The sequence below is a fragment of the Phragmites australis genome, chromosome 13 (assembly GCF_958298935.1).
Source record: "Phragmites australis chromosome 13, lpPhrAust1.1, whole genome shotgun sequence".
NCBI classification, from domain to species: Eukaryota; Viridiplantae; Streptophyta; class Magnoliopsida; order Poales; family Poaceae; genus Phragmites; species Phragmites australis.
This window is the reverse complement of record NC_084933.1, coordinates 12,036,810-12,062,112: the sequence shown is the minus strand read 5'-3', so window position 1 is coordinate 12,062,112 and position 25,303 is coordinate 12,036,810. Positions and strand designations below refer to the sequence as shown.

The window sequence follows — 25,303 nt, the reverse complement described above, 5'->3', positions numbered from 1 at the left end:
TATCACAGCTAAACCGCTTTGGAATGTGGCAGGGTAATCTGTCCAGTATTGAAAGTTGAGGACATGTGATTTCATATAGTATGTATGCCTCTCAACCGTGACAAAAATTGAAGAATGAACCAAAGTTTTTGTCATAAAATGAGTTTATACATTGACAATTGCATTTCGTCACAGATGATGAGCTACTGCTAACTTTGTGACGATCCTTCAAAATGTCATCATTAAATACATTATATGATAGCTTCTGTGACGATAGCTGTGATGACCTATTTATGTTATTGAAAATTATCAGTGACAAAAAATAACATTTTTGTGATGATTATGATTCATCATATAATGCCAAATTTGTTGTAGCAACGCCGCCACCCCTTCTTACCATGCCCTGACCTGAGGCCACCTCAATGACTAGGGTTAGAGCTCTTAAGGGCAACACAAGAAGAACAGCCGCAAGAACATCTTAAGGACAGTCTTCGCAAGTGTACCTGAGCATCTTGAGCTGTCTTATTACTTCGAACTGGGACATCAAACACTGCTGAACATATATACCTACTCAGATTTCCAAGAAGGCAATGGAGGAGTCTCAGAATTCTTCCAGGTGTAACCCATTTGAGGATGCCGGTCACCTAGGACTGCAGCAGTGTAGTAGGAGTGAAGTTCGGTCATCTCATCTGCTGTGAGCTTCACAAACAGAGCTCCCACATTCTGGATGAAGTTCTCCAATTTTGTTGTTCCAGGTATGGGGCGAACATCGCTTCCCTGATGGTGAACCCAGGCCAGTTAATGCAAGCTGTGACCGTGTGCATCCTTTTCTTTTCGCCATTTCGTTTACACGCTCGAATATCTGGACGTTCTTGTCGAGATTCTCTGGTTGAAATCTAGGAATATTCTGCAAGAGTATAAAGTTCTCATTAAAAAGAGGCAATTGATTGCGTTCCTAATTCTGTATTCTCCGAGTAGATGGATGAGACCATAATTAGAGCAAATAGATTAGCTAATTCCAATATAATTCTGTTTTCTCCTAATAGATGGATGAGACAATTATATGAAGAAAATAGATAAGCATGATCCAAACAGGTCTCTACGATCAATGAAATGGTACAAATGCACATCAAGGATAAGAGCACAACTATGTATCCATGCATATTTAGTCCATGTTTTTAATGCAAGAATTTTGCAGGATAGTTTAAAAAAAAATGAAATTCCTCCTAGTCCTACGAAATTTACAGACAAAAGGGTAATGATGAATTAACTTGCTACAAAAAAAAGTTCCATAGCTGTCGTGGGAATTTACCTTGCGAACGTCTTCTCTGAGAGCGAGTCCATCAATTTTGCCCAACTAGAGAAGAACCCTCTGCCTAGTGGACTGTAAGCAACAATTCCAGTCGCAAGCTCTCTGAAATTGTCACAGGAACAAGATTATTCAGAAAATAAATATTCCTAATTTTTGAATGGATAAGTTGTGTTCGTAAAATACCTGCAAGTAGGAATTATATCTCCTTCCACATCTCTAGACCATAATGACCACTCCAGCTGAACTGCAGTGATAGGATGGACTGCATGCTTCTAATTGTTGATGCAGATGCTTCAGATAACCCGATATATTTCATCTTTCCTTCTACAACGAGCTTCTTGAGTTCACCAATCTGCAACTCAAAAGTAAACTCCGTAATCTAAAAAAGAGAAGTTCATGGCTCATAAGGCGCAGTAGGATTCAAAATGAAAGAAAAAACACTCTGAACAGAATTTATTTGCAAATTACAGTATAATGTTTGCTAGGGCACTTATTCAACTATTTCTTTGACGCTAAATCCTAATAGCTAGTGTAACAAAAGATTTCTTTGACGCTAAATCCTTTTTACCACCAACAACTTTAAGAACTCTTCTTACAACATGGGTCCATGAAGCGTTTTTCTTTTTGTTGGTAAATTAATGATGGTGGTGGGAATTCTAGTTTCCTACTAATTATAAAAGAGAAATTATACCACCATGCGTTCTATGCAAAACTTTATGCTAGGCTCTTATTTTGTGGTTACAGAAAACTCCATTCCGCTTAGTTTTACACTTGTTTAGGAATTCAATATTTTACTTTGCGCATTGCTTACGGTAGGAACTCTAATCATGCTTCATCTCGAAATTGCTAATAAAGACAAAATAAACAAAGGTTTCATCTAAAAAATGAATAAATTGGCCAAATAAGCTGGCTGCATGATCAAACTTTTGGCATCATGGTTGCCATGAACGGGATAAAAGATTTATCATTGTTTTAAGAACAAATAGGAATTCCTTAAATAGAAACACAAAACTAAGATTTATCGATGCGTAGCATTTCTCAAGTTGACTTCACTAATCTTTGGCTCAAAACTAGCCGTCATGATTGATTTTTTCAGTTATTTCACCAAGCATCCTTTTTGATCTAATTACTGGCATGGCTGCAAAATCTGAAGAGACTGCATGAATACTTCACCAGTCTAACAAGTACAATAATATATGCTGCGACAAAGGAATTTTCCATATGAAAAGTAGAAAACAGAGCAAACGACCTTTTTATGCTTTTGCGTCCACATGAAATTTTTTTTTCAGAAGCTAAACAGAACAATGCAGAAATTCATAGGAAGTTTCACTTGAATGTGCAAGAATTAATCTGGTAGGAGCTATTGCACGCACGCACGCATGAATTTTTTTTTTCAGAAGCTAAACAAAACAATGCAGAAATTCATAGGAAGTTCCATTTGAATGTGCAAGAATCAATGCTAAACAGAACATAAACATTACAGAAATTCCATAGCAGTTTTTGCTCACTTGAATGTGCTAACCAAAACATTCATTACAAGGAGGAGATGTTAATCTGCAATTACGGACAATGAAAGACTGAATAGGCACATTCCATAGCAGATAACAATATCAGATTCCATAGCAGTTTTCGCAAGGAGGTTTAAGGTCTCTTGCTGGACATGTTAATCTGCAATTACGGACAATGAAAGATTGAATAGGCTTTTACAAATCAAATACCAGATAACATGGTCTCTAAATTTATGAGTAGTATAGTCTTAGAGGACTTCATGAGTAGATAACAATGAAGGACTGAATTATTTCATCTTTTATCTCTTCCAAACTTCTCATCACTTTTTATTAGCTTCTTCTGCAAAAAGAAAAATAAATTATCAAATATACGAGTTGTCAGGCTTTTGTACAAACAACTGAAACGATTTATACAGGTAGATGCAAACAGAGTCAAAGTTGACAAGTAAGGCTGAATGCCTGGAACAACTATGCAGCCTTAATGCCTGACAGATATGCCCTGAATCGAGCAGCAGCACAACAACTAGAGATGGTTTAACACTTTAACTTCCACCAATGCACCACATGATCACTTAACATAAATAGAGGCATACATAACATACATATTTATAGTGCCAAGAACAAAAGCTGAGAATTTTCGGTCATGAGAATAACTATGCAGGAGCTAGCTAGGATCTATTTCTGATCTAAGGCCAAATCTAGCTATGCAGTGAGTAAATAAGAGAACAATCAAAGGTACATGCATATCTAAAGTCATTTTTGTGTGACGTGATTAAACAAATGAACATGACAGGGAAAAGGCAATGGAAGGGATGAATTGATGATTGAACTTTCGGGTACCTTCGAGCATGTTTAAAATAAATTCCCTCCTGAATGATTCTGGAAGTGCAAACATCATGCCCATTTGATCTGGTATTTTCACAAACACACTAGCAGCCTTGATAATTTCACCTCCAGTATATTGAAGCCTGCGTAACTCTCCTATTGCCTTCTCTCTCAATTTTTGTTGGGGGTCCTCATTCTTTGCCTTCTCTTGAAGGGCAGCCTCACACTCCATTGCTGCTGCCATTTTTCCAACAGTCATAGTCACAAGCTTTAGATCGCCACTTACTTCATTGAACATGTCCACAAGAGGGTCACTCTCCTTTCCTTTCCCATCTTTCTTCCATTTCTTGGAGCTTGATGATGTTGAGTCAGTAGACCGTCTAGGTGTTTCTCTAGACATCCTCTCCTCTTCTTCCTCTTGGTCAATACCATATTTAGTTGTAATTTCTCGCTCCATGTTTGTGACAGCTTCACCAAGCCCTTCGGCACCTTCACCAGTGGCTATATCCCTCCCATATATGCTAGCTAATGTTTCATAGTAAGGGAACGCAATGCCATATAGGCCCTTGGCATCACTATGATTCTGCACACAAATGCACAAACATAGAGTTCATTTTCAGTATACACAAACTGATTTTAGTATACATGTTGTATGTGTAACTTTCACTTATATGGGATTAAAATCTAAAGTTACACATATAAACTGATTTATATATGTTATAACAGCTTCAGATTTCAGCTTTCAGTATACAGATTTCAAGTCACAGATTTCAGCTTTCCAGTATCAAAGATTTCAAGTTACATATTTCAGTTTTCAAGTCACAGATTTCAGATTTCAAGTCACAAATTTCAGATTTAAGATTTCAAGTCACATATTACAAGACAGTGCTGGGCTAGTATTGAACCAATAATAATCCTTTTCAAGTCACATATTTCAGATTTCAGAAGTAACCTTGCAATGTGCATCATATTGTTGCTTCTCACACTGAAGCATCTTCCTATTCTCATCCCAGGAGAAGCCACTTTGTTTTAGCATATGCTCCAATGCACCATACTTTGTCCTAAAATACCTTACTCTAGACTCAATGTGCGCAGATAGTCCACAATTTGGTAACTTCTCAGCAAGACGGGTCTCAAGTAGTGAACAATACCCATTCTTAAAACCTCCTTCCCCCTTCCACCTTGGATCCAAAGATATCTCATACAATGCTTTAACCAATTCATCATCTTCAGCTACAGTCCATTTTCTTTTGTTCTTGCCCCTTCCACGCACACTTGTTGAACTCTCTGAAAAGTCCATAGCTGCATAACATTGATACCATGTTAGAAATACACCGTGAAAACTAGAAGCTCTAGAATTATTATACAACAATTTTAGAAGTACCTAAGAAACTAGAAAGCACACCTCAATGAGAACTAGAAGCCCTATAATTATTATACATCCCCTGAGCAAGAACATCTCGAAAACTAGTCCACTCGTTAGATGTTGAGACACCCATGATATATTCCGGTTCATTGACTTCCCCCTCAGTAATTTCCATTGAAGTTGCCACCGATGATTCCTCACTTTCCATTGGATCTCTAGACATCTTTTGTAAAATTAAATTGTGCAAAAGGGCACATGCCATTATTATTCGGCATTGCATTTTTATAGGAAAATATGATGGAGCCCTCAAAATCCCCCACCGATCTTTTAGCCTTCCGAAACACCTGAATAATATTTCTTGCTCTAGCATGCTGCATATTAAAATATTCCTCCACACTATTTGGTGGATTTTGTGCAGTCCAACCGACTAAATGGTACCTTTGACCTCGGTATGGAGATAAAAACCCATTTGCATTTGTATAACCAGCATCAACAAGGTAACAGCAACCTAAAGATAGAAAAACAAAAAAAATCAATATTTGCATTGGACAACTTATTACGAAACCACACTAAAAGTTACTGAAACGAAACTCACCTTGAGGGACACACAACCCATTTGGCCTCGAAATGGCATCTCGAAGCACACGACCATCATATGCTAAGCCCTCCCAGCCAGGTAGTGTGTAGATAAATTGCATGTCAAGTGCACAAACATCTAGTACATTTGTCACAATATCTGCTTTTCTTGACCTATACCTTCCTTTTAGCTTAGTTGGAACAGTTACCTTTATATGGGTTCCATCCAAAGCACCTAAACAGTTCTACAAATTCAAGCCAAAACAAAAGGAAAAGAATATCACACACCTATTTTGTAACTATGATTTTTTTAAAGAACAAAATTGCTTGAGAATCCATTCACCTTAAAATATTTCCATTTATCATCGGTGCTATTCTCCGGTATAGGCTCTGGGGTCTTAAGCAGCAAATGGTGCAATTTTAGAACAGCTAGAAGACATGAGTTGAGCTATCTACTAACTGTCTCATCACTTCGGAAGAAAAACTTTCCTATTGTTCGATTCTGCAAATGATGAGACAATGTGTATAGGAATTGAGCCACTATTTCATCTAGGGTTATATTCCGTGTGGCCTTGAACCCACCAATGTCTCTAAGTATCTCACACAAAATATAGAAAGTTCTTTTGTCCATGCGAAGCTCACTAATACATGTTGTGTCGCTGTCACGAATGAGTTGGTACAAACGTTCACTTCTAAGTTCTCTATTTTTTTTTATCCTTCGTTCTATTTTCCAACACTTCCGCTTATATGCTAGTGCAAATAATACCCAAATATAATAGTACATAAGCATGATAGTAGTCATCATGAGAGCCAAATTTCTCCTCCGTGTTCTTAATGGAAGACGAGCCATAATGCTGTACAAAAATTTAGTCAACAAAAATTCTCAGAGAAAATTCAGAAAAGGGAAAAATCGGAGAGATAGAGACACACAAGCAATTCATGTGGATGTAGCTAGAACACAGAAGCTAGTCTATCGTTTTTGCTATAGTTTTCTATTTGCACAGAGACAGGCACACAAAGTTCTTCAATTTATAGGAACAAGGAAGGATATATTAACCAAACCCATTATCATGAAAGTGTATTCTTGGTCCTAAAAGTGCAACTGCACATAAGGAGGATTGAGCATCAAGAGTGTGTCAATCCTTCTCAAGATGTCATACTAATAATTTGATGTAACCTTATACACAGTGCATTGCCATCAAATTGCTTAATTTATCCTAGCTAAAATAGCACCATTTGTCCTGCGACATAACCTTACTCACAGAGCATTACATGCAATACATCAAATTGAACAAAAACCAATCGCTCCTCTAAACCAAATCTGACAAGTCAAGAACTCAATCTAAGGATTTTTTTTAACCGATCCATGGCTTCTAGATGAAATGCAATCGAAAGAATACGCCATCGAAAGAAGCTCATCAGAACTAACGAGCTACAACATCTGGTATGAACATTGAAACTGTGAAGGGTAAATAACCATTGCACCGTCATGCAAGATGAGAAGCAAAAATAATTGATGCATGGAGCAGCAAAAATATTTGATGCATGGAGCAGAGGATAGGGGATTTGAGAAAGAGATGGGAAAGGAACCGCACGTACTCGTCGAGGAGGCTTCGTCCAGGAACCGCACAGATCTGCAAATCCCCGGAGACTTCGTCGGCAGCGTCAGCTGCTCGTCGAGGAGGCTTCATCTAGGAACTGCACAGATTTGCAAATCCCGGAGGCTTCGTCAGCGGCGGCGGTAGCTGCTCATCGAGGCTTCGTCCAAGAACCGTGCGGATCTGCAAATCCCAGAGGCTTCGCCAACGGGGGCGGTAGCTGCTTGTCGAGGCTTCGTCCAGGAACCGCGCGGATCTGCAAATACCAGAGGCTTCATCGGCGACGGCGGTGGCGACAGCTGCTCATCCAGGAGGCTCCGTCTAGGAACCACACGGATCTAAAAATCCCAGAGCCTTCGTCGTCGATGGCGGTGGCGGCTGTGCGGCTGAGAGGTGGCGTGTTCGCGTCTCAAGGTGGGGGCGGTGCTGTATCGTTTTCTGATTATGGTGGAGGGGTATCGGGCTTGTCTAGCGTGGGATCTGATTACGTTGTTAATTGATTACGGACTGCTACAAACAAACAGCTGTAACGGTATTACTTACCATACGTAATGGGATTACATTACATTTCTGCAAACCAAACACCACCTAAATCGCATCTTCATCTAAACTGTACCGGCAAAAAAAGAGAGGGCAAGCAACAGCTCAAGTGCGGCTACCGGCCAATGGTCTTTGGAGCCAATGTCATCCCTCAGCGGCGTGTATGCGCCGGGTGGTCTCGCGCGCTGGGTTGTCAGGATGGGGTACAATGGCATGGTCGAGGAGGAGACCGTGGCGGCGTGGGAGGAGTGTGCCGGGAACGGGGAGGCAAAAATTCCTTACCTCCTTAGATCTTGACGGCGAAGACCACTGGGTTGATCCACCACCGCCCCCGTTCTCCGTCGCCCTTCCGCTCGCCGTCTCCTGCTGGCTCTAGCTTGGGTTGAGTCAAAGCAGTGGTGAAAAGGAGATGCTAATCGTCAGCTGATGGAAATTGAGGAAAGCTTCAATCGACGCCTAGTAATCGTTCAATTCCAATCCCATGGACAAGACACTTTCAACCTCTGGCCGTATGACTGCTGCCCTCTCTCCTAGCAAAGATGCGCTGAACTCACCCGCCCCGGCCACCACCTTCCCGTCTATGGCGACAGAGCTGCCGGATCCGCAACCGCTACCCCCACCATTGTTCTAACTCCCCTGTCGCTAGTCCTCCACCACTGTGACCAACGACACCTCGTCTGCCACCCGCCACCACCGCCGGGTCGGTCTACCGTCCAAAACGTTCCTCTAAGCTCGGTCCCCACTGGGGACCCCAAATCCTAATCCTTGAAACACTAACCTTGTCGGTGGTTGCTAGAATTGCCATCAACTGAATCATTAGAGGTTTTAGTCGTAATCAATAGGAAAGGTGGTGGAGAAATAGTCTGAGTTGAGTAGGGAGTGGTGGTGGGCTCCAACTTTTTTATTTCTCTATGGAACCGGTCTGCCTAGCCTTGTCATATGCCACCTCGACCTCCTCTGTTATGTAGCAAAGACAAATTTATATTATCCCACTCGGTTGTTCAGGACCTCACCTCACTTGATTTTGTGGCCATCCGATCTGCACTTGATTGAACCTTGATTTGTGCTCTCAACCTTCTTCTCTGACTCCAACAAGGTTAGGGTTTGGGGTTCGGGTTCGAGTGCAGGTTCACCGTAGTCTAATGAGTTTGAGGGTAGCTTGAGGCGGTAGGTAGGCCTAGCGATTGTGGCGGTTTGTGGGCGGGGGCGGCAAGGCAAAGGGCAGGGTTGAGGCAAAGCAGTCAAAACAAGACCGATTAGTGCCGCGGCGGGTGGCCATGACGGATCCGGTGGTAAGAGCCACCAGAAACGGGAGCGGGAGGGCAGGGCAAGGGCAACCTTGGTGGAGAAGCTCTCTCATCAAGAGGAGAAAGAAGATAATCAGCATGAGGAAAAAAGAGAAGCAGATGTGATGGCCAAAACTTCGAGTGTATTAGGCCCTAAAACACTTGAGCGGGCTATAGATAGACCCATTTCTATTCGTGCAAACCGTGCAAGGTTGAAGGACTTGCAAAAGTAAAATGCAGGTTGACAGGTCCAAGTGCTACAACCATGCACCACAAAATTCTCTCTTTAGAGTAGGACAATAGCTATACCTTAATCGGGTGATTCTTTCCTCTCTCTCTCTCTCTCTCACTTGATTTTTTCTCTTCCTCTCTTCTTTGATTCTGACCAAGTCCGCCCCTAGCTTCTCCATCTCCCACGAGATCCATCCCGATCTACTCCCTCTCCGACGAGCTCTGATGAGGCCAAGAGGTTAGAGTTTCAGGTTTCGGGCTGGGGTTTTATCGGAGTTTGGCAGGATTAGGGGTAAGGCCGTTGATGGCAAGTCGGCTTGGCGGTGGTGGCGGACATAGGGGCAGAGCAGGGAGGTGGCGGGGACGCCATTGACCGCGGGAAGTGAAGGACCGCCGGTTGGGTGGTGTCAGGGCGAGGATGTCACAACAACAGCCCGGCGGAGCCGGGTTTGTGCGGCGATGGTTGGCGGAGGCGGATTCGACGACAGGAGCCGCCGAAGACAGGAGGAGGGTGGCCAGGGGCGTTAGATGGTGGAATTGCTCACTGGCGAAACGGATGCACGTCGGAAGGAGGAGGAAGGACGAGAGGTAGAAAACGAGCCAACACCATTGGATCCCGATCTTACAGCCGAAAAATTCAGGTGAAAAGTTGGATTAAATTGCCGGAGTGACGTATAGACAGCCCCTAGTTTTAACCAAGGCTCACTTATATAAGACCTCTTAGCGAAAAAAGAAAACGATTTCAACTGCATCGCAAAGCATTTCCTGAGAACTCTGCAGTCAGCTACCCAATTTGTGCCGCTTAAAGGGCCCTAAGAAATGCCATTTCGTATCCGCATGCCGCTTCTGAAGCTAAAGAGATGGTCAATCGGCATCTCAGAAAGCATTCCACATTTCCACTCGAAGCATCAGCACGCAACTTCAACGGCGATCTCGGCCTTCCAACGTGGGACACGGATTGGTGGTGCAAGGGCAAAGCAGGAAGAGCAACTAGAGTCGAGAAGCCCAAAAGGGTTAGATGATTCGTTGGCTTGTTTGTTTCTGGTAACCCAGCACAGCAGCGTGGCACGCTTCCAACGAACGAGCATCTGCCTACCGCATCCTCACTAGCAAACATTTAAAATGTGAACTCCTGCTGTATTACATAGCAACAGTAACCAGATACAATTTACAAGCTCCCTGAGTTGGAGCCATGCAATGTTGTTTCACCAGATGCAGTTCCAGGAACGATTGTTTCAGAAACTTTAACAAACCGATAACCAAAATTTGATTCGGTATGTCTCAACAAAGTACATATATCTGAACCATCATAATGATAATCCATCAACAATTGCCCAATCATATACACTCTACACTTGGGACGCGCCCATGGTATCACCCACCAAAAGGGCTTCATCAACCAAAAGGATATATAAGGACTCAGGAACCAAAACAGCGCTGTAGCAAATGTTCACTGAGATAGCGCACGGTGACCCACTCAAGAATGACTTCCGCCAACAGATGCCCGATGACAGTTCTGTCACCCACGTCTCCCCAAAGAACAGTGTGCCTCAAAACTGGCCTCCAAACAGGTAGGACAAGGCCGCAAAAATTCCTCACCTGCTATCGCCAAATCACAAGATACTGACCCCATGCCACTCCAAAACACTGCCAAAACTTAAGACACGACCAACCATGCTACGAGTCCTCACTGTGCATTGGCCTTTTCTAACTTCTCTTTCGCAATTTCAATTTTTCTTTCCTCAGCATGTTGAGCTACACCATTAGCAAGCGCCTGGTAGCGGAAATCCAGAGTCTGCATAAGGTTCTGGAACCTAGCTGGATCGGATGCTTGCATAGCTGTAATAGGTGATTACTACCTTTTGTCAGGTAACTGTGGACTCAGGAACATCTTCATAAGAATGAACTCGTACAGAAAAATTAGCTTTACCATGGATGGTTTCGACAAAGAAGATACATGGATCCACCTCATCTATTGGTGTTTGTAGCTCTTCGTCATCGCTAAAATCATCATCAGAATCTTCTTCTGAATCATCATGATGGAAACCTCTTACCTGAATCACCAAAAGGTGGGAACAAACAGAAGGTGAGCAAAGGGTGAAACTAAACCATGAGGACTAAAACCAAAATAACAATGTGGCATATTTGCCGTGATCACTGTTATGTGTACGAAATTTTGTTTTACTAATTCACTACTAACGCCAGGTGTCAAGTGTTCACTGGTTTACATGGGATTAAGCAGATAAGTGCATCAGTAACTGCTGGCCAAAATCATCGCATGGCTGTGTCGTAGCACCTTCGTAACTTTTTATTTTCGTGCATATACCATTACTCATTTGCCATAAGGCCTTTCAAGTTCTTCCTGCCAGAAATCTGCTTGTAGGATCCTCAGAGGTTCTATTTAAATTCAATGCAAGCAAGGCACACAAAGCGCACACCTACATAGTGTTCACAATTTTAGCAAGGATCCCATGAGCACCTCTCTCAAACACAACATAGTGTATGGTTTTAAAACTAAACAAACAAAAAGTAAATAGGTCAATGGACCAAGCAACCCAAATAAAGCTAGTGAATCTTTATTAGCCACTATATATTCACTAACATAGTAACATTAGTACTTTAGGAACCTTTGGTAAAGCGTCATATTTTTTGGATATCATGTGCAATATATGTCACAAAAGTTGCAATATGTGACATAAAAGATCACCTGAAATCCTATTCATATTTATAGTGAACTACTAGTTGTCAGCTGTAACTGTCCTTAATATTATATTAGTAATACAACTTTCTTTTAAGTTATGTTAAAAAGACTTTACTGTAATATTAGTGATACAACTTTCTTTCAATGACAAATGAAGTATGTTTTCCTCCTATTCCTGGATTGGCTCTTTATATTAACAACTTCCCCATGATAAACTTTTTGAAGGATACTATGGTGCGCATCTAAGTGAAAAAGAGAGCACGAAGACAAAAGGAATTGAAATGAAAATCCAACGTCAAGATCACTACACAAACCTCTGCAAATCTCTGAGGATTGAAATTATTTACTCCATCAACATCTTCATCATCACCCATCTCCTTGTCAGACTCAACTTCCTCGTCCTCGTCCTCTTCTTCATCAGCATCAAAGCCATCCAAATCATCAGCGGTGGCATCATTTTGCCTCTTAGATTCTGCTTATTAATGCAAAAGATCAAGATTTAACATAAGGAATTTAGTGTAAACACTCCACCACTACAATCTCACAGCTAAAAATTACTGGCAAAAGCATGGTAACATCAAGATTAGCAAAAGGGGGATAACAATCTAAGGAGAGTGATTAACCAGCCAGCAGTTTAAAGTGCCAGGAGCCCATGTTACTTTTTGAAGGGTTGCCAGATCATCACAATAAAATAGAGACAAAACTGCACCTGCAACTTGATCCTTGTAAGCAACAAGCAGCTCTAGTGTTGATTTGAAAATCCGTTCTAGAGCTTCTCCTGGAATGTGACTAGCTGGAAGGTCAATAAGTGAAGTCAGTCCTAAGCAGCAGACTTTCTTAGCGTACTCTCTGCAAATAAAGCAAAACACCTTTTTGTGAGTTACTACATAAATACAAAAGGCGTAACATTGCAAACATTACATGAGCTAGTAAAACTTACCTCTTGAAGTTAGCCCGCTGGCCACTCTTTTTTACTTGTTGTAACATTACAAACCAAAGATTGAAAATTTCTGTTGCAACTCCAAGCATATGCAACTTTTCAAGTGCCAGCGAAGGATTGTAGTACAGCACGTTAGCTATCTGCGATTGGCATGGACAATCTTAGGTGTATGTGATGGTTAAACAATGAAAGCTGCATGTTACACTGTTAGAACATACATGAATTCAGATTATCACTTCACTTATGAGATATGACTCAACACGAGAATCATCAGATTATGGAACTGGTAGTATTGATTCAGATACAGACATCAGAAGGAACATGAGCTGGCCTAGGACATGAGTTTCATCATGCAATATGAAAGATAAGATATGCCCAATGATGACACTAGTATTCATGGTTATATTGCTTAGTGCAAGCTAGATATTCCACTGTAATCATAAGAAACCATCTCTGGTTTATCTTTAAAGAAGAAGACCCTTGTCAATTGGAAAATTATATTTCCAGGTACATACTGACTAGTGTTATGACATAAAATAGAATATGATACATAGCATAGGCATAACTAATGATAATTTCCAACGCTGACTATGACAAAAAAAAGTTAACCAAAAATATCACCCAGGTAAAATGTCAGGTGATCATAATATGTGAAGTGGAACAACTAGATTTTATTCAATGTCCTAAAAACAAAACAACTCCATCTTGCATAACTGACAGTTTCCCAATGTCTCAAGTGATGCAAGAACTAGCAATAAAAAAATCTAGGGGCAACTGCTGTCATGGCAGTATGGCACTTGTTTTTCTTCATCAGTTGGCAAACATACAACTCTTTTTTTTCTGCTTAACTATATAGCACCAGATACTTTCCAGGTTTACTGCATCTACCCCCAGGCAAGGCAAGGTATATGCCCCGGGGAAGGCCGGTTGAAACTTGGGAGGAGCTCCTTAACACCTGGAAGGAACTCTCGCTGCCTGTCTTCATCTCGTAGAGCACTGTTAGCAGCGACGATGTCCAGAGAGCGAGTTAGAAGCCGAGCTGAGGGTGCAGAGGCTTGGGACGAGATAGAAGCATGAAGTAGTGCAACAAAGCACAGTAAGATGGCAGGCCAGCGTGCCCCAGGCAATCTCCAATGACCAGAAACACCAGTGCACTACATCAGCCCGCAGGCTCTTTTCTTTTCTGTTGCCTCACTAAATGTATAGTGGTGTACTGGTCTCTTGCTCTATACACTTCAATTATGATATCAATACTTTTACTAATTTTTGTTAGAACAATGAGCTTAATTTACAAGCATTACAAAACCTGTGACAATAGAGGGGCGAGTACAAAGTGAGTGCAATGTCCGATGCAAATAAAGTTACAAAGAAAACTTGGTTCTGTTTCAGGTTCACATTAATTTTTTGCCCTGGCACCACCACTGCAAATCTTTGAGTATGGAGAATGAGCTCGGAGGCTATGGAGCTTGTGAGAAGGATAATTGCCACCCCAGATCGACTGAGACAAGGCTCCTTGAATCGGAGGAAAACTGTGAATTTGGATGTGTTGGCATCAACGGGTAGAAAAGCTCTGTTCAGGCCTTCAGGAGGTCCTTGGTTCTGTGTAATGAGGGGAAAGCGAAGAAGATGGGAGGCTGGGGATTGAAGAAGAAAGTGGAAGCATCCTCAGAAAATACATTTGTAACACCCAGGAAATGCCCAAGACTAATGAGATGAAGGCAGAGTTCACGATGGAGCTAACTGAGGAAATACTCTTCTATTTGGGTGACCTTAAAATTTTGAGTGGCGTGTTTTCCAAAATGCAGGTGGCCTTGAAATTTTGAATGGTGTGTTCAGCAACACAGAGAACAGAAGTGCTACTAGACAATTTTCCAAAAACAAAAAAACTATTTCTGTACACAGTAAACCAGCAACTGATACCAAAAAGATAAAAACATTGAAAGAAAGTAATAAAAGTGTGCCAACAGGTTTACAACAATCATGCATGTTAGCTGATTAGGATTAGCATGTTTAGAACAAATCAAGAAGAACAAGAGTGGTGCTTCTTACCACTTGTAGAAGGAGACATTTCAGATATGGCTTCTCTGTTCGACGCAACCGATCAATCGTAAGCCTGAGATACGGCTCAACCCAATGATCGACTTGGCCTTTGCAGTTTTGGAAAAACACTTCAATGAGCTTAGGTGCAGGCACAACATCAGAATCTTCCATGTTTTGGTTTGTCATAATCTAAAAGTATTGACATTCAACTGTAAGAACCAAAGGTACTAGAAATTTACTAGAATTTAATTACACTATGAATCTAGTGCAAACTCACAGATGATAGTGCTTTCCATAGGCTATGTTGATAGTCAGGGTCTTTGCACGTAAGAAAATGTTCAGTGCCACGGGAAACGTAGTTGTCTAATGGGACAAGAATATCTGCAGGGCAACAAGAACATTTAAAATTGAGCTGCAAAAAGATGCCAAAAATACTGCATTAAATGAGTGCTTCTGAAAGTCTCAAATTCTTAACCATCATTCCAAAAAACAATGGGACATTAGTTACATCTATTGGCCAATACCAGCCAGTTTGCCACAAACAAAGCAAGTGGTTAGTTTACCACTGAAATAACAGCACTACAGAGTATTGCACCAACTTCGTAGAGCGAAGCAAAAAAAAACTCAAAATCAGAGGGGAAAGACATCCGCCCTGAATGAGCTTTAAAGATCAGGGCCCGCGGAACCTGGCCGGGGCGGGAACCTGGCCGGCACTGCTTCGAGGCAGCCTGGGACTCATCCGCACCTTAACACAGGAGGTGCGCACACGACCATGCGGCACCCGGGATTGTGCCTGGGTGGGCACCGTCTCAACGGACGGTCATGCCATCGCGCTATCAGCGCTTCCACAGAACTAAGCAAAAGAAGACAAAGATTCACGAAATGATATTTTTATATCCAAAAAATGGATCTTAGTGCATACTCCCTCCGTTTCGTAATGTTTGTCCACGCCCACCATTACGTACAAACCAAGGAATACTGAAATCAAGTGAAAAAATGCATAGAGATGACTATGCTACCCCTAATCAATACAACGATGAGAGCAAGTAATTCATCAGTGTTGGAGTAAATGCATGCATGCACTCAAGGGCATAACAGGAAAATAGACCATAAAGCATCATTGGTTACCGCAATGGACAAACAATTTGAGACAGATACTCCCGAGGCCATGGACAAACATTGCGAAACGGAGGGAGTACTAAGTACTAACCCGTGTCATAAGAATGCTAAATTACTACATTGGCCATCATAATTTCAGTTCAACCATTTGCAGTTAACTAACAACTTTTGGCTTATTCTCATCACAAATAGTTCAAGATAGTTTCAGTAGCTCAAAACAAATTCAAGAATACTTCTATTCAATATTTAATGTGATTCCTTACTAGCTTGAATATGGTAACTCGAAGAAACAATATACTTTCCAAAAAAGTTCCGGAATATAATCAAATTAATCATACAGCCTGTATGTAGGACACCGGATATGGAATACCAGCTGTTGTTACCAAGCAGAAAACCAAAGCACCCAACACTAAACAAACCGATGAAGATTTCAAGTGAGGCTTCTTAGAGCTCACTAAATGAGCACAACATAATTGTGCAAATAGTTAAATGGCATCGGGCAAAGATCCAGCACAAAACAAATGAACTTGCAAACATGAACAAAAATGGTGAAATGATCTGATAATAAGTAATGATAATTAATTGGTTCAGATATTTTAACCAATAAACAACTACCCAGTTACCAATCATATGTACAGACAACAGTCAAATGGAGACCTCACAGCACAAGCAGAAATATGCATGATCTAAAACAAATTTTCATCATAAACCAAACTTAACAGATTGGCATTTAAAACTAGACTTACTCTCAAAGAAGTCAATGGCCCAATCATTAAGAGCCTCCATTATCAATGGCCATAAGCTCCACATGTCCAATGAAATTGACGGTGAGTAAAAGGTCATATAGGAGACTATTTCCAGAACTTCTTCATAGACATCTGTGAAATAAACTCAAACGCATGAAGGGGAAAGGCAGGAAAGATATCCAAAAATTGATTCAATCAAAACTGGTATTGGCGCAAATATTTTATCCCCTGTTAACTTCTGATAATCATTTCAGGCCTACATCTCTCCAGGTTTAAGGGGGTAGATTCAAATTTATTTGCAAACAATGCAAATGGACCACTATATATTATTGCAAGTGTAAATATCTCCATAATTATGATCAGAAAATACAATACCTTGACCATCTGAAGTCAACATCTTGCGCAATATAGGCAACAAAGTGGGTTCTATTTGAATATAAAGATGAGGAAGACTGCTAATAGACTCAAGGATTGTGCTTAGGGCACGTAAGCAGCCAACAGCAGCTAAAGCACCAGTATCCTCGGCTTCCTCATCAGCTTCTGAACTAGCCATGCATCGCCAGAAGGCGGCGGCCTATCAAAATAGTAAGCAAAAAGTTTTATGGAAGCTAGCAGCATATAACCATATATTCCATGTAGGGCAACGTACCAAACTCTGGCATAATCCAAGTGCATATGGTGCCATCTCTTCACCAAATCTGTCGATAATTGTTTCAAGGGTGAAGACAAGGTCCTCATTCTCAACTTCGCTCATAAGCTTAAAAAACTCTGTGATATAAACAAGCAAACCAATATTAAACCAGCATCAGAAACAAGTTTGAGGAAAGTGCTTGCTGTGAATACCGTCAAGAAGTTGAGGAAGTATTGGTCGGATCTCATCAAGATCTGCAGAACAAAATTAATTGTAGTTAATGAACTAAAACACCAAATCAATAATTGAGTACGTAGCTACAAAATCAAATAGAGCTTGCCTGTGCATGATTCAACGAAAGAACGGAGGGCAAAGACTGAATCAACTCGGACAGGAAGTTCAGCATCACGCATACCAGATATAACACAATGCATAGCTTTGCGAAAGTTATTCTGGTCAGAGAACTTGATGTGTGCATACTGTCCAGCAACCCATGCTGCCTAGTACCCATATAATAGTCAGTTTGAAGACATCAAGTATATCAAGGAAATTCTAGGAAAATAAGTATTGAAGAGTTAAACTAGATACAATTACTAAAAAAGAAAGATGGTAAGAAAATGTATTCATCAGTACACAGGACTCAAACTATGAAAGTAAAATAGAATGTATAAGTAAAGAGGACTCCTACAGTAACAAGTAACTTAAATTTTACAGTACAAAGGTTCCAGTGCTCTATGGGATTCTGCTTATCCTACACCTCATGCAAAACTGCACATTTCGATTAGCATTGAATCTTACATTCGATGAACATGAACAAACTCGTGTAGCGTACTGGACGAAGCCAGTAGTTCCTAAATTATATGGCAACTGGCTAATCCTTAATTCCTAACCTTAGGAGTTAGGAGTTAGGTCTCATATCCAGAAAACTATGTAAATGCATTTACCACTACTTAACATCCATGGTTTCATTAGGCAAGCTACAAATAAACTTCTTCATTGAAAAACAGAACGGAATACAATACAGCAAGCAACTATGTCAATCACAATTCACAAGCTCGCCCACTTCAGCACAAAACAGTGAAATGGACAAAAGGGCGAACTGATAAACACACATCATTCACGTTAATATTCGAATCAATATGGAACACTGACAAAAACAAGTCAATGACAAACACAAGTACTGAAATAGAGAACAGAAGCAAACTAATCAAATGCAGTGTGCTTATTCAATGGACTGGCATCGTTGGTACAGTCAAATTTGAAGGGTATATCAAATGCTCACAGTATTATGTTTTTGTAAATTATTTCCTATTTTGGACTTGAGGTGGTATATTTTTTGCTAAGTATTATAGCAATCTGCCCTTAGCATCGATCAGAGCCTCTTGTTGCACGGGAGAAGCGAGGAGAACAGAGGCTCTGATCGATGCCAAGGGCAGATCACCCTTGAGTCGTCGGTCGTCAGGTTTCTCCCGTTGACTAGAGGCTCTGATCTAACAGATTTGGGCAACGCCCTTTCTATATTATTGCTTGATCCCCTAAACATTGACTAGGCTACCTTTATATAAGAGGTGCCATTTAGCTAACTTAGGAAACTAGGAAACAGGCAGCCAACTAAGACTCTCTAACTTTGCCTAATACTAACCGACTAGATAACTTGCCTAAACTAACTAATCTCTTTCCTTACCTCTATCTTGAGGCCACGCGAACTGCTGCTGCATGTGCATGCTGCTACCAATGTGCCCAAAGCCCATAATACTAGACATGCACTCAAATTTTCCCACAGAAAAGGATAATAATAGATGTAATATATAAATGATAATCTATAGTCTCATCAATGAAATGAAGATGCTTCATAAAAATGGATCACAATTTGAAAAGTGCTCCAACCTCCAGCTATAACAAAGAAAAAAGGTGGAGCTGAAAGCCAGGATGAGGACACTACCTTTGCACGCAAGTGTCCAACATGACTACTGAACTCTGGGAAAACATGCTGAACCAACATCCGCTCCAGCTCACCCTTATATGGATCAGTTTGTTTTAGCCTATCACATAATGTCCCAATGGCAAGAAGTGCACCATCTTTCTGGCGATATGGCTTCAATTCAATAGATGCCTCGCCATACCTGCAAAAAATTTCTTGAATTAGATAGCTCATAGATGGCCTCTGCACACAGTATATGGAACAAGAATGACCAAGTCATACCTCATAAATATCCCCACGATAAAATGGATAAACTTTTGTAGGTTACCCTTTCCCCGTTTTCGAACAAGTTCATTCACAAAGTCCATAGCAGCTGTTCGGGGACTATACAGATCTTCAATGATATCTGTACAAAGAAAAATGAACATTGTAGGTAAAGAGAATCAAAGTATGAACATAAAACAAACTGCCATACAGAACTGAGACAACTAAAGAGATCATGAAAATTCACCATAGCCTTTCCGAACATATTCATGAGGGTCTTCATCCCATAATATTTGGTCATTGTCATTGAAGCACAGTAGTGGAAATATTATCTCAAACATAATGATGTCGATCTGTGGTTGCATCAGTTGATACATGCTGTTCTTCGTAATACTGCAAGAAACAACATATCCCCTTTTATATACAGTCCACATGAATTTCGAAAATCACTAAACTAATTATCATGTGGAGGAAAAAAAGTACAGATTTTCCGCAAGTACCTACATGTAAAAATTTCGTCAAAAAGATGCAATATGCGAGCTGGTAGAGATCAAACTTAAACCAGTTTCCCAAAAAGAGACATATAGTTAATCAAAAGCTCATTTTGAGAGCCACATTTCGCATGTGTTCGATATAACGACCCTGCCAGTATAACGCACACTAGGGAACTAGAAATCAAGCAAAATTATTCATTGTATGAACAGTGGATCAGAATTTTTGCCATTGGAAAGCTTAATAGAGCAAGTGACTTGTTGAAATTGTCTAACAGACCCAAAGAAACAGGGGACTTGTGAGACAAATATACTAAGCCAGATACCAAAAGCACAGTGGCAAGCAGAGCAATACAAACACCAGTAAAACTACATTGTATTAGAATATGCAGCTGTGGGGTTTTCTTTTTGTGCACGAACCTGTTGGTAAGATATTGAAGAATAAGATTGACGACTCTATCAGGCAAATAGCCACCTGTACGGATTGCATTGAGTAATTGTAAGTGGCATCCCAAAATTTTTCCGGCATAGTTCTTTTGAAACATTTGAGCAAAAGCTTTGCTCTCTGGTTTCTGAATCTTCAGATCAGCAAACCTGTCGGGAAAAAAAAAACAGAAAACTAAGTAAAAATACAGATTACCTAACCTAACAAGTTTAATTGAATACTGACCGAGTATATAGACGGTTTAAGATATGGGCAATCCATTTCTTGACTTTCCACCACCCCCAAGATTTTCTAGCATCAGGATCTAACGGTTGTCCTTCCACTGGAACTGGCCTCTCCAATAAGTTCAAGAATAAAAGCATCCACGCATTGAAGACATTTGGATCAAATAGTTGCTTAGGAATTTCTAACTGCATAAAGTACACGATAGGAGCAGTAATAAGTAATGAAGAAAAACTGGAAAAAATAACTGAAACTTAATAAGGCCAAGAACGCACATAAATTGATGACCAGAATATTTTGCATATCAGCTTGATCAAGTCAGCTACTTCAATTGGAGGATTGGCAATCTGGACAAGTTTGCTGAAGATAGTTAACAAACGAGGGAAACATTCTTCAACAATTTGATACAAGGGTATCCTTTCTTCCTCAGACTTGAACCTAAACCATGAGGGGCAGGGGGATAAGATAGTGTATTAGCTCATATAAACAAAAGGACAATCTGCAAACATTATACTGCAAAGATGTAGAGTATACACCCAAATTTCATTTGGGAGAAGAATTATGCTGAATATCCTTTATCTTCTCAGAAATCCAGAATGAGGATTCACAATATTGCTTCAAGCAATATCCAGAGAGCTTCACACAAGTCAACCAGAAAATAATAAATCAACTAAAGTAGGATCTAAATAATTTCACAACAAAAGCGACAGAAATAAGTAGATATAAAGTTATGTGGGATACGGATGACCAAGATATATTTCAAAAATAGAAATGCACATATTATATGTTACATAGACAAAAGGAAAGGTGTGATCGTATACTTACTCATATTTCCGGGCAAGAATCCTTAGTACGTACAGAGCCCCAAAAATTTGATCTTGTGAATCTAGGTTATGTGTAACCCAATGTAGAAGGTTAGGCCACTGCTCAGGGTAATCCGCAAGGATCAAGGTCTTGATACTTTCTCCAAGCTGTGCTCTAAAATATAACCATGAAAGATGAGTCAATATTCCATAAAAGTACTGGTCAAAAACACCAAGGATGCAGAATTGCAGCATTTTCATCATAAAGTAAACATAGCACACTGTAACTTCGCTAAGATATTGTTAGATAAAAATAATGCAAGTTGATATACAGAGTAGGCCTTGAAACCACAAAAAGATATAGAACAATAGAAACCCTATCATACTACAGATTGAAGGAACACTTCATATGATGCTTCCACACAAGAATTTCTCCAAACTGACTATGTACAAACTGAGTCCATAATGAAGGTTACAAAATTGCACGATCTCCCAAGCTGTAACTGCAGTTATAAGTTACTGCAGGCTGCATTCGATGTGTTCTGCGAAGGCACACTCAAATATTCTTTAACTAGATTTTATTTCACATATCGAAGTGTCACTTCCAGCAGCACAACAAATGAAAGACATCTACTTTCCTCTTAAGAGCAATCTGAAGAACGTTGTTCAATATACTAATATAAGTAATTACTAAAATATGGTAACCATTGGTTGGCCTGAATAGGTTAAAAACAATTACGGATTTACATAATAATAAGCACAGCAAAACATTGTTTAAAACCTATGGTCCTGTTGGTTTATCTGATAAAATGAAATGCCAATATACAAAATTCTTTGGCACTAGTTTACTAACACAAAGCTACCAAAGGATCACAACAAAAAATTACTCAATAAAAAAAAGGATAGGTGAATTGCGAGACAGTTATATACCTTAGCAGTGGAGGCAGTTGTGTAACAAAGCCCAATATATTCTCACGGACCATGGACTTGTCACTTTCTAGTATTTTTTGCTTTTCTTCTGAAGATAGAGAATCAAAATGTAAGTTAACAAGATACATAAGACAATTGGTGCTCAATTACTGACCTTCACATACCAGGATCAGTAGGGGACCAATTTTTGGCAACAAAATTCTTGAAATGAATACTTGCAACCTGTCTCACAGTCATATCACAGTTTCCATCCACAATGATTTGTAATAATCTCACCAAATGTTGTGGAGTGTACTGAAGCTGCAGGAATTGTAGAAATGTCAATACAAGATTCTGAAATAAGATAACTAAAGCATGGTACCAACATGAATTTTTGAATAAACAGGACAGATAAAGAGAGGGAATAAGTATCAAATACACAGCAAGCTACTTAGCCTTCTTAACGAACCCTGAGGGCAGTTCAAAGTTAAAGGATGAACAACACATCAAAATAACCTTACAATCTTTAGAACTCTCTATTATTTCTATTTGAAACTACATAAACTTATCCACTTGCTGGTTTAGCGTGAATTCTTTTTAACAAATTATAATGTTGAGGTTATAGTACAGCCCAAAAAAAGGAACTACAGAACACATTGAATTCCAGCCGTAATACTGGCTCCATACAGGCCTATATGACAATAAACCATGCAAACAAACTTACAACTGAAATACAAAGTAATGAAGATAACCAGGTAAAGGTGTCTATTTCATATAGGCGAGGTGTAGCAAGTCACAACCTCCACAGCAATGGTCGAGGCATTGGCTATTTCATATAAGCGAGGCGTAAGTCACAACCTCCACAACAATGGTCAAGACATTGAAGGGTTCGCCTAAAATTTTCATTTCGATATCATAATATTTAAATGAGCGTTCTTTTGATGCACTAAAGTTGGCTCCATAAAAACTCTAAGAAAAAGTCCCCTCTGTTTGGATCCGCAAAGAAAAAGCTAAAAGGAAAGGATAACATCACACCTTTGGAATGTCAAAAAGAAAAAAAGAAACTTCTGAAAATGATTGGATTGCTCCCTTCCAGGAAAACCTAGCATGTTATACAGAAAGGGAACAAATAAGCAGCTCTGCGCCACAAGTATTCTAATTCGACATTGTTATAGGCCACTAGTACAAATAAATTCTTATATTAGCATTAACAGTCGAAAGGCCAGTCCATATCATTGAACAGGCAGGTAAGCCCCAACCTCTGAGGTGTTCCATGACCTGGAGACCAATAATGCTACTACACCTGCAAGAGCTAGGAGCACATGCAATTTGCAACCATTCCTCCGAGCATAGACACAACTGAATCCAACTAGATGAAGATGTGGGATTGAGAAGCAAGCATAAAAACCCTTAATTGATTCAAAACGATCAAATTTGACATAGTAAACTAGCCGCAGATCACACCAAGCATCGAAATAGGCAGAAAGCAGTCGACAGGATACACACAAGCACGCCCCAATTGAGACAACGGCAATTTGCCATAATTCCATTGAGCGGAGTTCGGCGGCTAAATCCAGCTACGCAAAAACGAGTCACCACCGCAATCCAATCCAACGGTCCGTCCGAGGCCCAGATAACGCCCCAACTAGAGCAGCACACCGTGACGGAGGCGATCGCGATCAAACAGGAGCAGCAGCGACAACAGCGACAGAGCAGTCGGGGTGGCGGGCGATCCGGGAGGGGGGGTGGAGGGCTCACCTGATCGAGGCTGGCCTCGGCGGCCTTGCGCTCCTCCGGGACGTGGCTGAGCCCTGCGCGCAGCACGACCGCCAGGCTCGGCAGATCCATCGCGGCGGCGGCGGCGGCGGCTAGCGGGAGGACCGGGGGCGCCGACGGCGGCGGCGGGCGGGGGGGGGCGGAGGGGCAGGCCGGGAACCCGAGCTAGGGCTCCTCGATCTCGTCCGCCGCGGCTGAGGCGGCGGTGGGGGTGGAGTGGGAGTAGGGGGTGGGGGTGGGGGTGGGGGTGGGGGAATCCTCCTGCCCTCGCGGAGACTTCGGGAGGCGAGACGCGTGCGCCCGTGCGCGAGGCAGCGAAAGGAGGCGCTTTTGCTCGGCCGAGCCCGGGGCGGCGCAGGTCAAGTGGTGTTTTAGCGCGACTAGGGTTTGGTTACTCCAGCCAGGTCCAGGGATTTCGCTCGGCCGAGCCCAGGCGGCGCAGCGCAGGCGAGCGGTTCTCAGGAGTCAGGTCTGACTGACTGACGCACGGGCACGGCGCGGCGTTTTTTCTTTACACAATAGCACTCTGGTACCGGTAACGGTAACAAGGTAAGTTACCCTTATACTTCTTTTATGCACAAATATATAGCTTTATATAAACATAATTAGTATAAGGTCTGTTTGTTTCAGATCGTAAAAATCGAATTGTGATCATAATCCAAAAACTGAAACAAACATTTGGATTATAAAAGCTGAATTATGATCATAATTCAAAAGCTGAAACAAACAACTGGTTGTAAAAGCTGGATTGTTACAATCTAACACCCAGATTATAACAATCCAGCAATTCTCTTTCACCAGATTGTAATAATTTACGATCTAGATTTTACAATTCAACTTCTTCCAATCTACAATCTATAACCTGTTTTTTACAATCTCCAACTGAAACAAACAGACTCTAAGAAATAGAAAAATTCAAAACCCTCCTACTAAGCTCCTTGATATCATCCATGATTAGTGAAATTTTAGATCTCTGTTTCTAAGAATTGTTTTAAAGGCCAGCAGGTATTTTGCTATCTATCTCTATTAACACTTTTGTTACCTCATCTGAATAGCAAACAATAAATTATCTCT

At 40.9% G+C, this 25,303-nt stretch overlaps 3 protein-coding genes across 8 annotated transcripts; all 3 read right to left on the bottom strand.

The window, feature by feature from the left end:
• Positions 1–305: 305 nt before the first annotated feature.
• Positions 306–7,614, bottom strand: LOC133888909 (uncharacterized). 6 transcript variants are annotated; one of them, XM_062329300.1, is made up of 11 exons: positions 7,166–7,614; positions 5,910–6,420; positions 5,586–5,811; positions 5,429–5,498; positions 4,577–4,926; positions 3,640–4,207; positions 3,057–3,139; positions 2,800–2,959; positions 1,475–1,643; positions 1,292–1,393; positions 306–886 (listed from the first exon to the last, which is right to left on the bottom strand). In XM_062329300.1, the coding sequence occupies exons 3-7, from the start codon at positions 5,643–5,645 to the stop codon at positions 3,120–3,122; spliced, it is 1,068 nt and encodes a 355-aa protein (XP_062185284.1). In that variant the 5' UTR covers positions 5,646–5,811; positions 5,910–6,420; positions 7,166–7,614; the 3' UTR covers positions 306–886; positions 1,292–1,393; positions 1,475–1,643; positions 2,800–2,959; positions 3,057–3,119. The 6 variants fall into 6 exon arrangements, with proteins under 6 accessions (XP_062185284.1, XP_062185286.1, XP_062185282.1 ...); XM_062329302.1 differs by having other exon boundaries at positions 2,800–3,139; positions 5,009–5,498; XM_062329298.1 differs by having other exon boundaries at positions 2,800–3,139.
• Positions 547–2,045, bottom strand: LOC133889414 (probable aldo-keto reductase 2). The gene is made up of 5 exons (XM_062329944.1): positions 2,034–2,045; positions 1,504–1,643; positions 1,292–1,393; positions 830–875; positions 547–756 (listed from the first exon to the last, which is right to left on the bottom strand). Exons 1-5 carry the CDS (start codon positions 2,043–2,045, stop codon positions 547–549), a joined length of 510 nt encoding a protein of 169 aa, XP_062185928.1.
• Positions 7,615–10,439: 2,825 nt separating the features above from the next.
• On the bottom strand, positions 10,440–24,592 carry LOC133887932 (importin beta-like SAD2). The gene is made up of 22 exons (XM_062327955.1): positions 24,212–24,592; positions 22,639–22,774; positions 22,475–22,562; positions 21,567–21,719; positions 21,017–21,179; positions 20,745–20,929; positions 20,495–20,668; positions 19,831–19,976; positions 19,602–19,725; positions 19,341–19,521; positions 17,739–17,898; positions 17,611–17,652; positions 17,417–17,535; positions 17,143–17,341; positions 16,768–16,899; positions 15,180–15,283; positions 14,912–15,091; positions 12,863–13,002; positions 12,632–12,771; positions 12,237–12,394; positions 11,152–11,275; positions 10,440–11,060 (listed from the first exon to the last, which is right to left on the bottom strand). Exons 1-22 carry the CDS (start codon positions 24,299–24,301, stop codon positions 10,909–10,911), a joined length of 3,090 nt encoding a protein of 1,029 aa, XP_062183939.1. The 5' UTR covers positions 24,302–24,592; the 3' UTR covers positions 10,440–10,908.
• Between the last annotated feature and the right edge of the window lie 711 nt (positions 24,593–25,303).

Bases quoted from the DNA above. Each gene is read 5' to 3' on its own strand.
- LOC133889414 (XM_062329944.1), bottom strand. The intron at 876-1,291 runs GTAAATTCCCAC...GAATATTCCTAG, and splicing joins TCAGAGAAGACGTTCGCAAG to ATTTCAACCAGAGAATCTCG. The intron at 757-829 runs GTAAACGAAATG...GTTCACCATCAG, and splicing joins ACGTCCAGATATTCGAGCGT to GGAAGCGATGTTCGCCCCAT.
- LOC133888909 (XM_062329298.1), bottom strand. From the start codon at position 5,645: ATGATGGTCGTGTGCTTCGAGATGCCATTTCGAGGCCAAATGGGTTGT. The intron at 5,499-5,585 runs GTGAGTTTCGTT...TTCTATCTTTAG, and splicing joins TGGGTTGTGTGTCCCTCAAG to GTTGCTGTTACCTTGTTGAT. The intron at 3,140-3,639 runs GTACCCGAAAGT...TTCTTTTTGCAG, and splicing joins TATTTTAAACATGCTCGAAG to AAGAAGCTAATAAAAAGTGA.
- LOC133887932 (XM_062327955.1), bottom strand. From the start codon at position 24,301: ATGGATCTGCCGAGCCTGGCGGTCGTGCTGCGCGCAGGGCTCAGCCAC. The intron at 21,720-22,474 runs GTATATAACTGT...GTTATATTTTAG, and splicing joins CAACTGCCTCCACTGCTAAG to AGCACAGCTTGGAGAAAGTA. The intron at 15,284-16,767 runs GTAAGTCTAGTT...GTTGCCCTGCAG, and splicing joins GGCCATTGACTTCTTTGAGA to ATATTCTTGTCCCATTAGAC.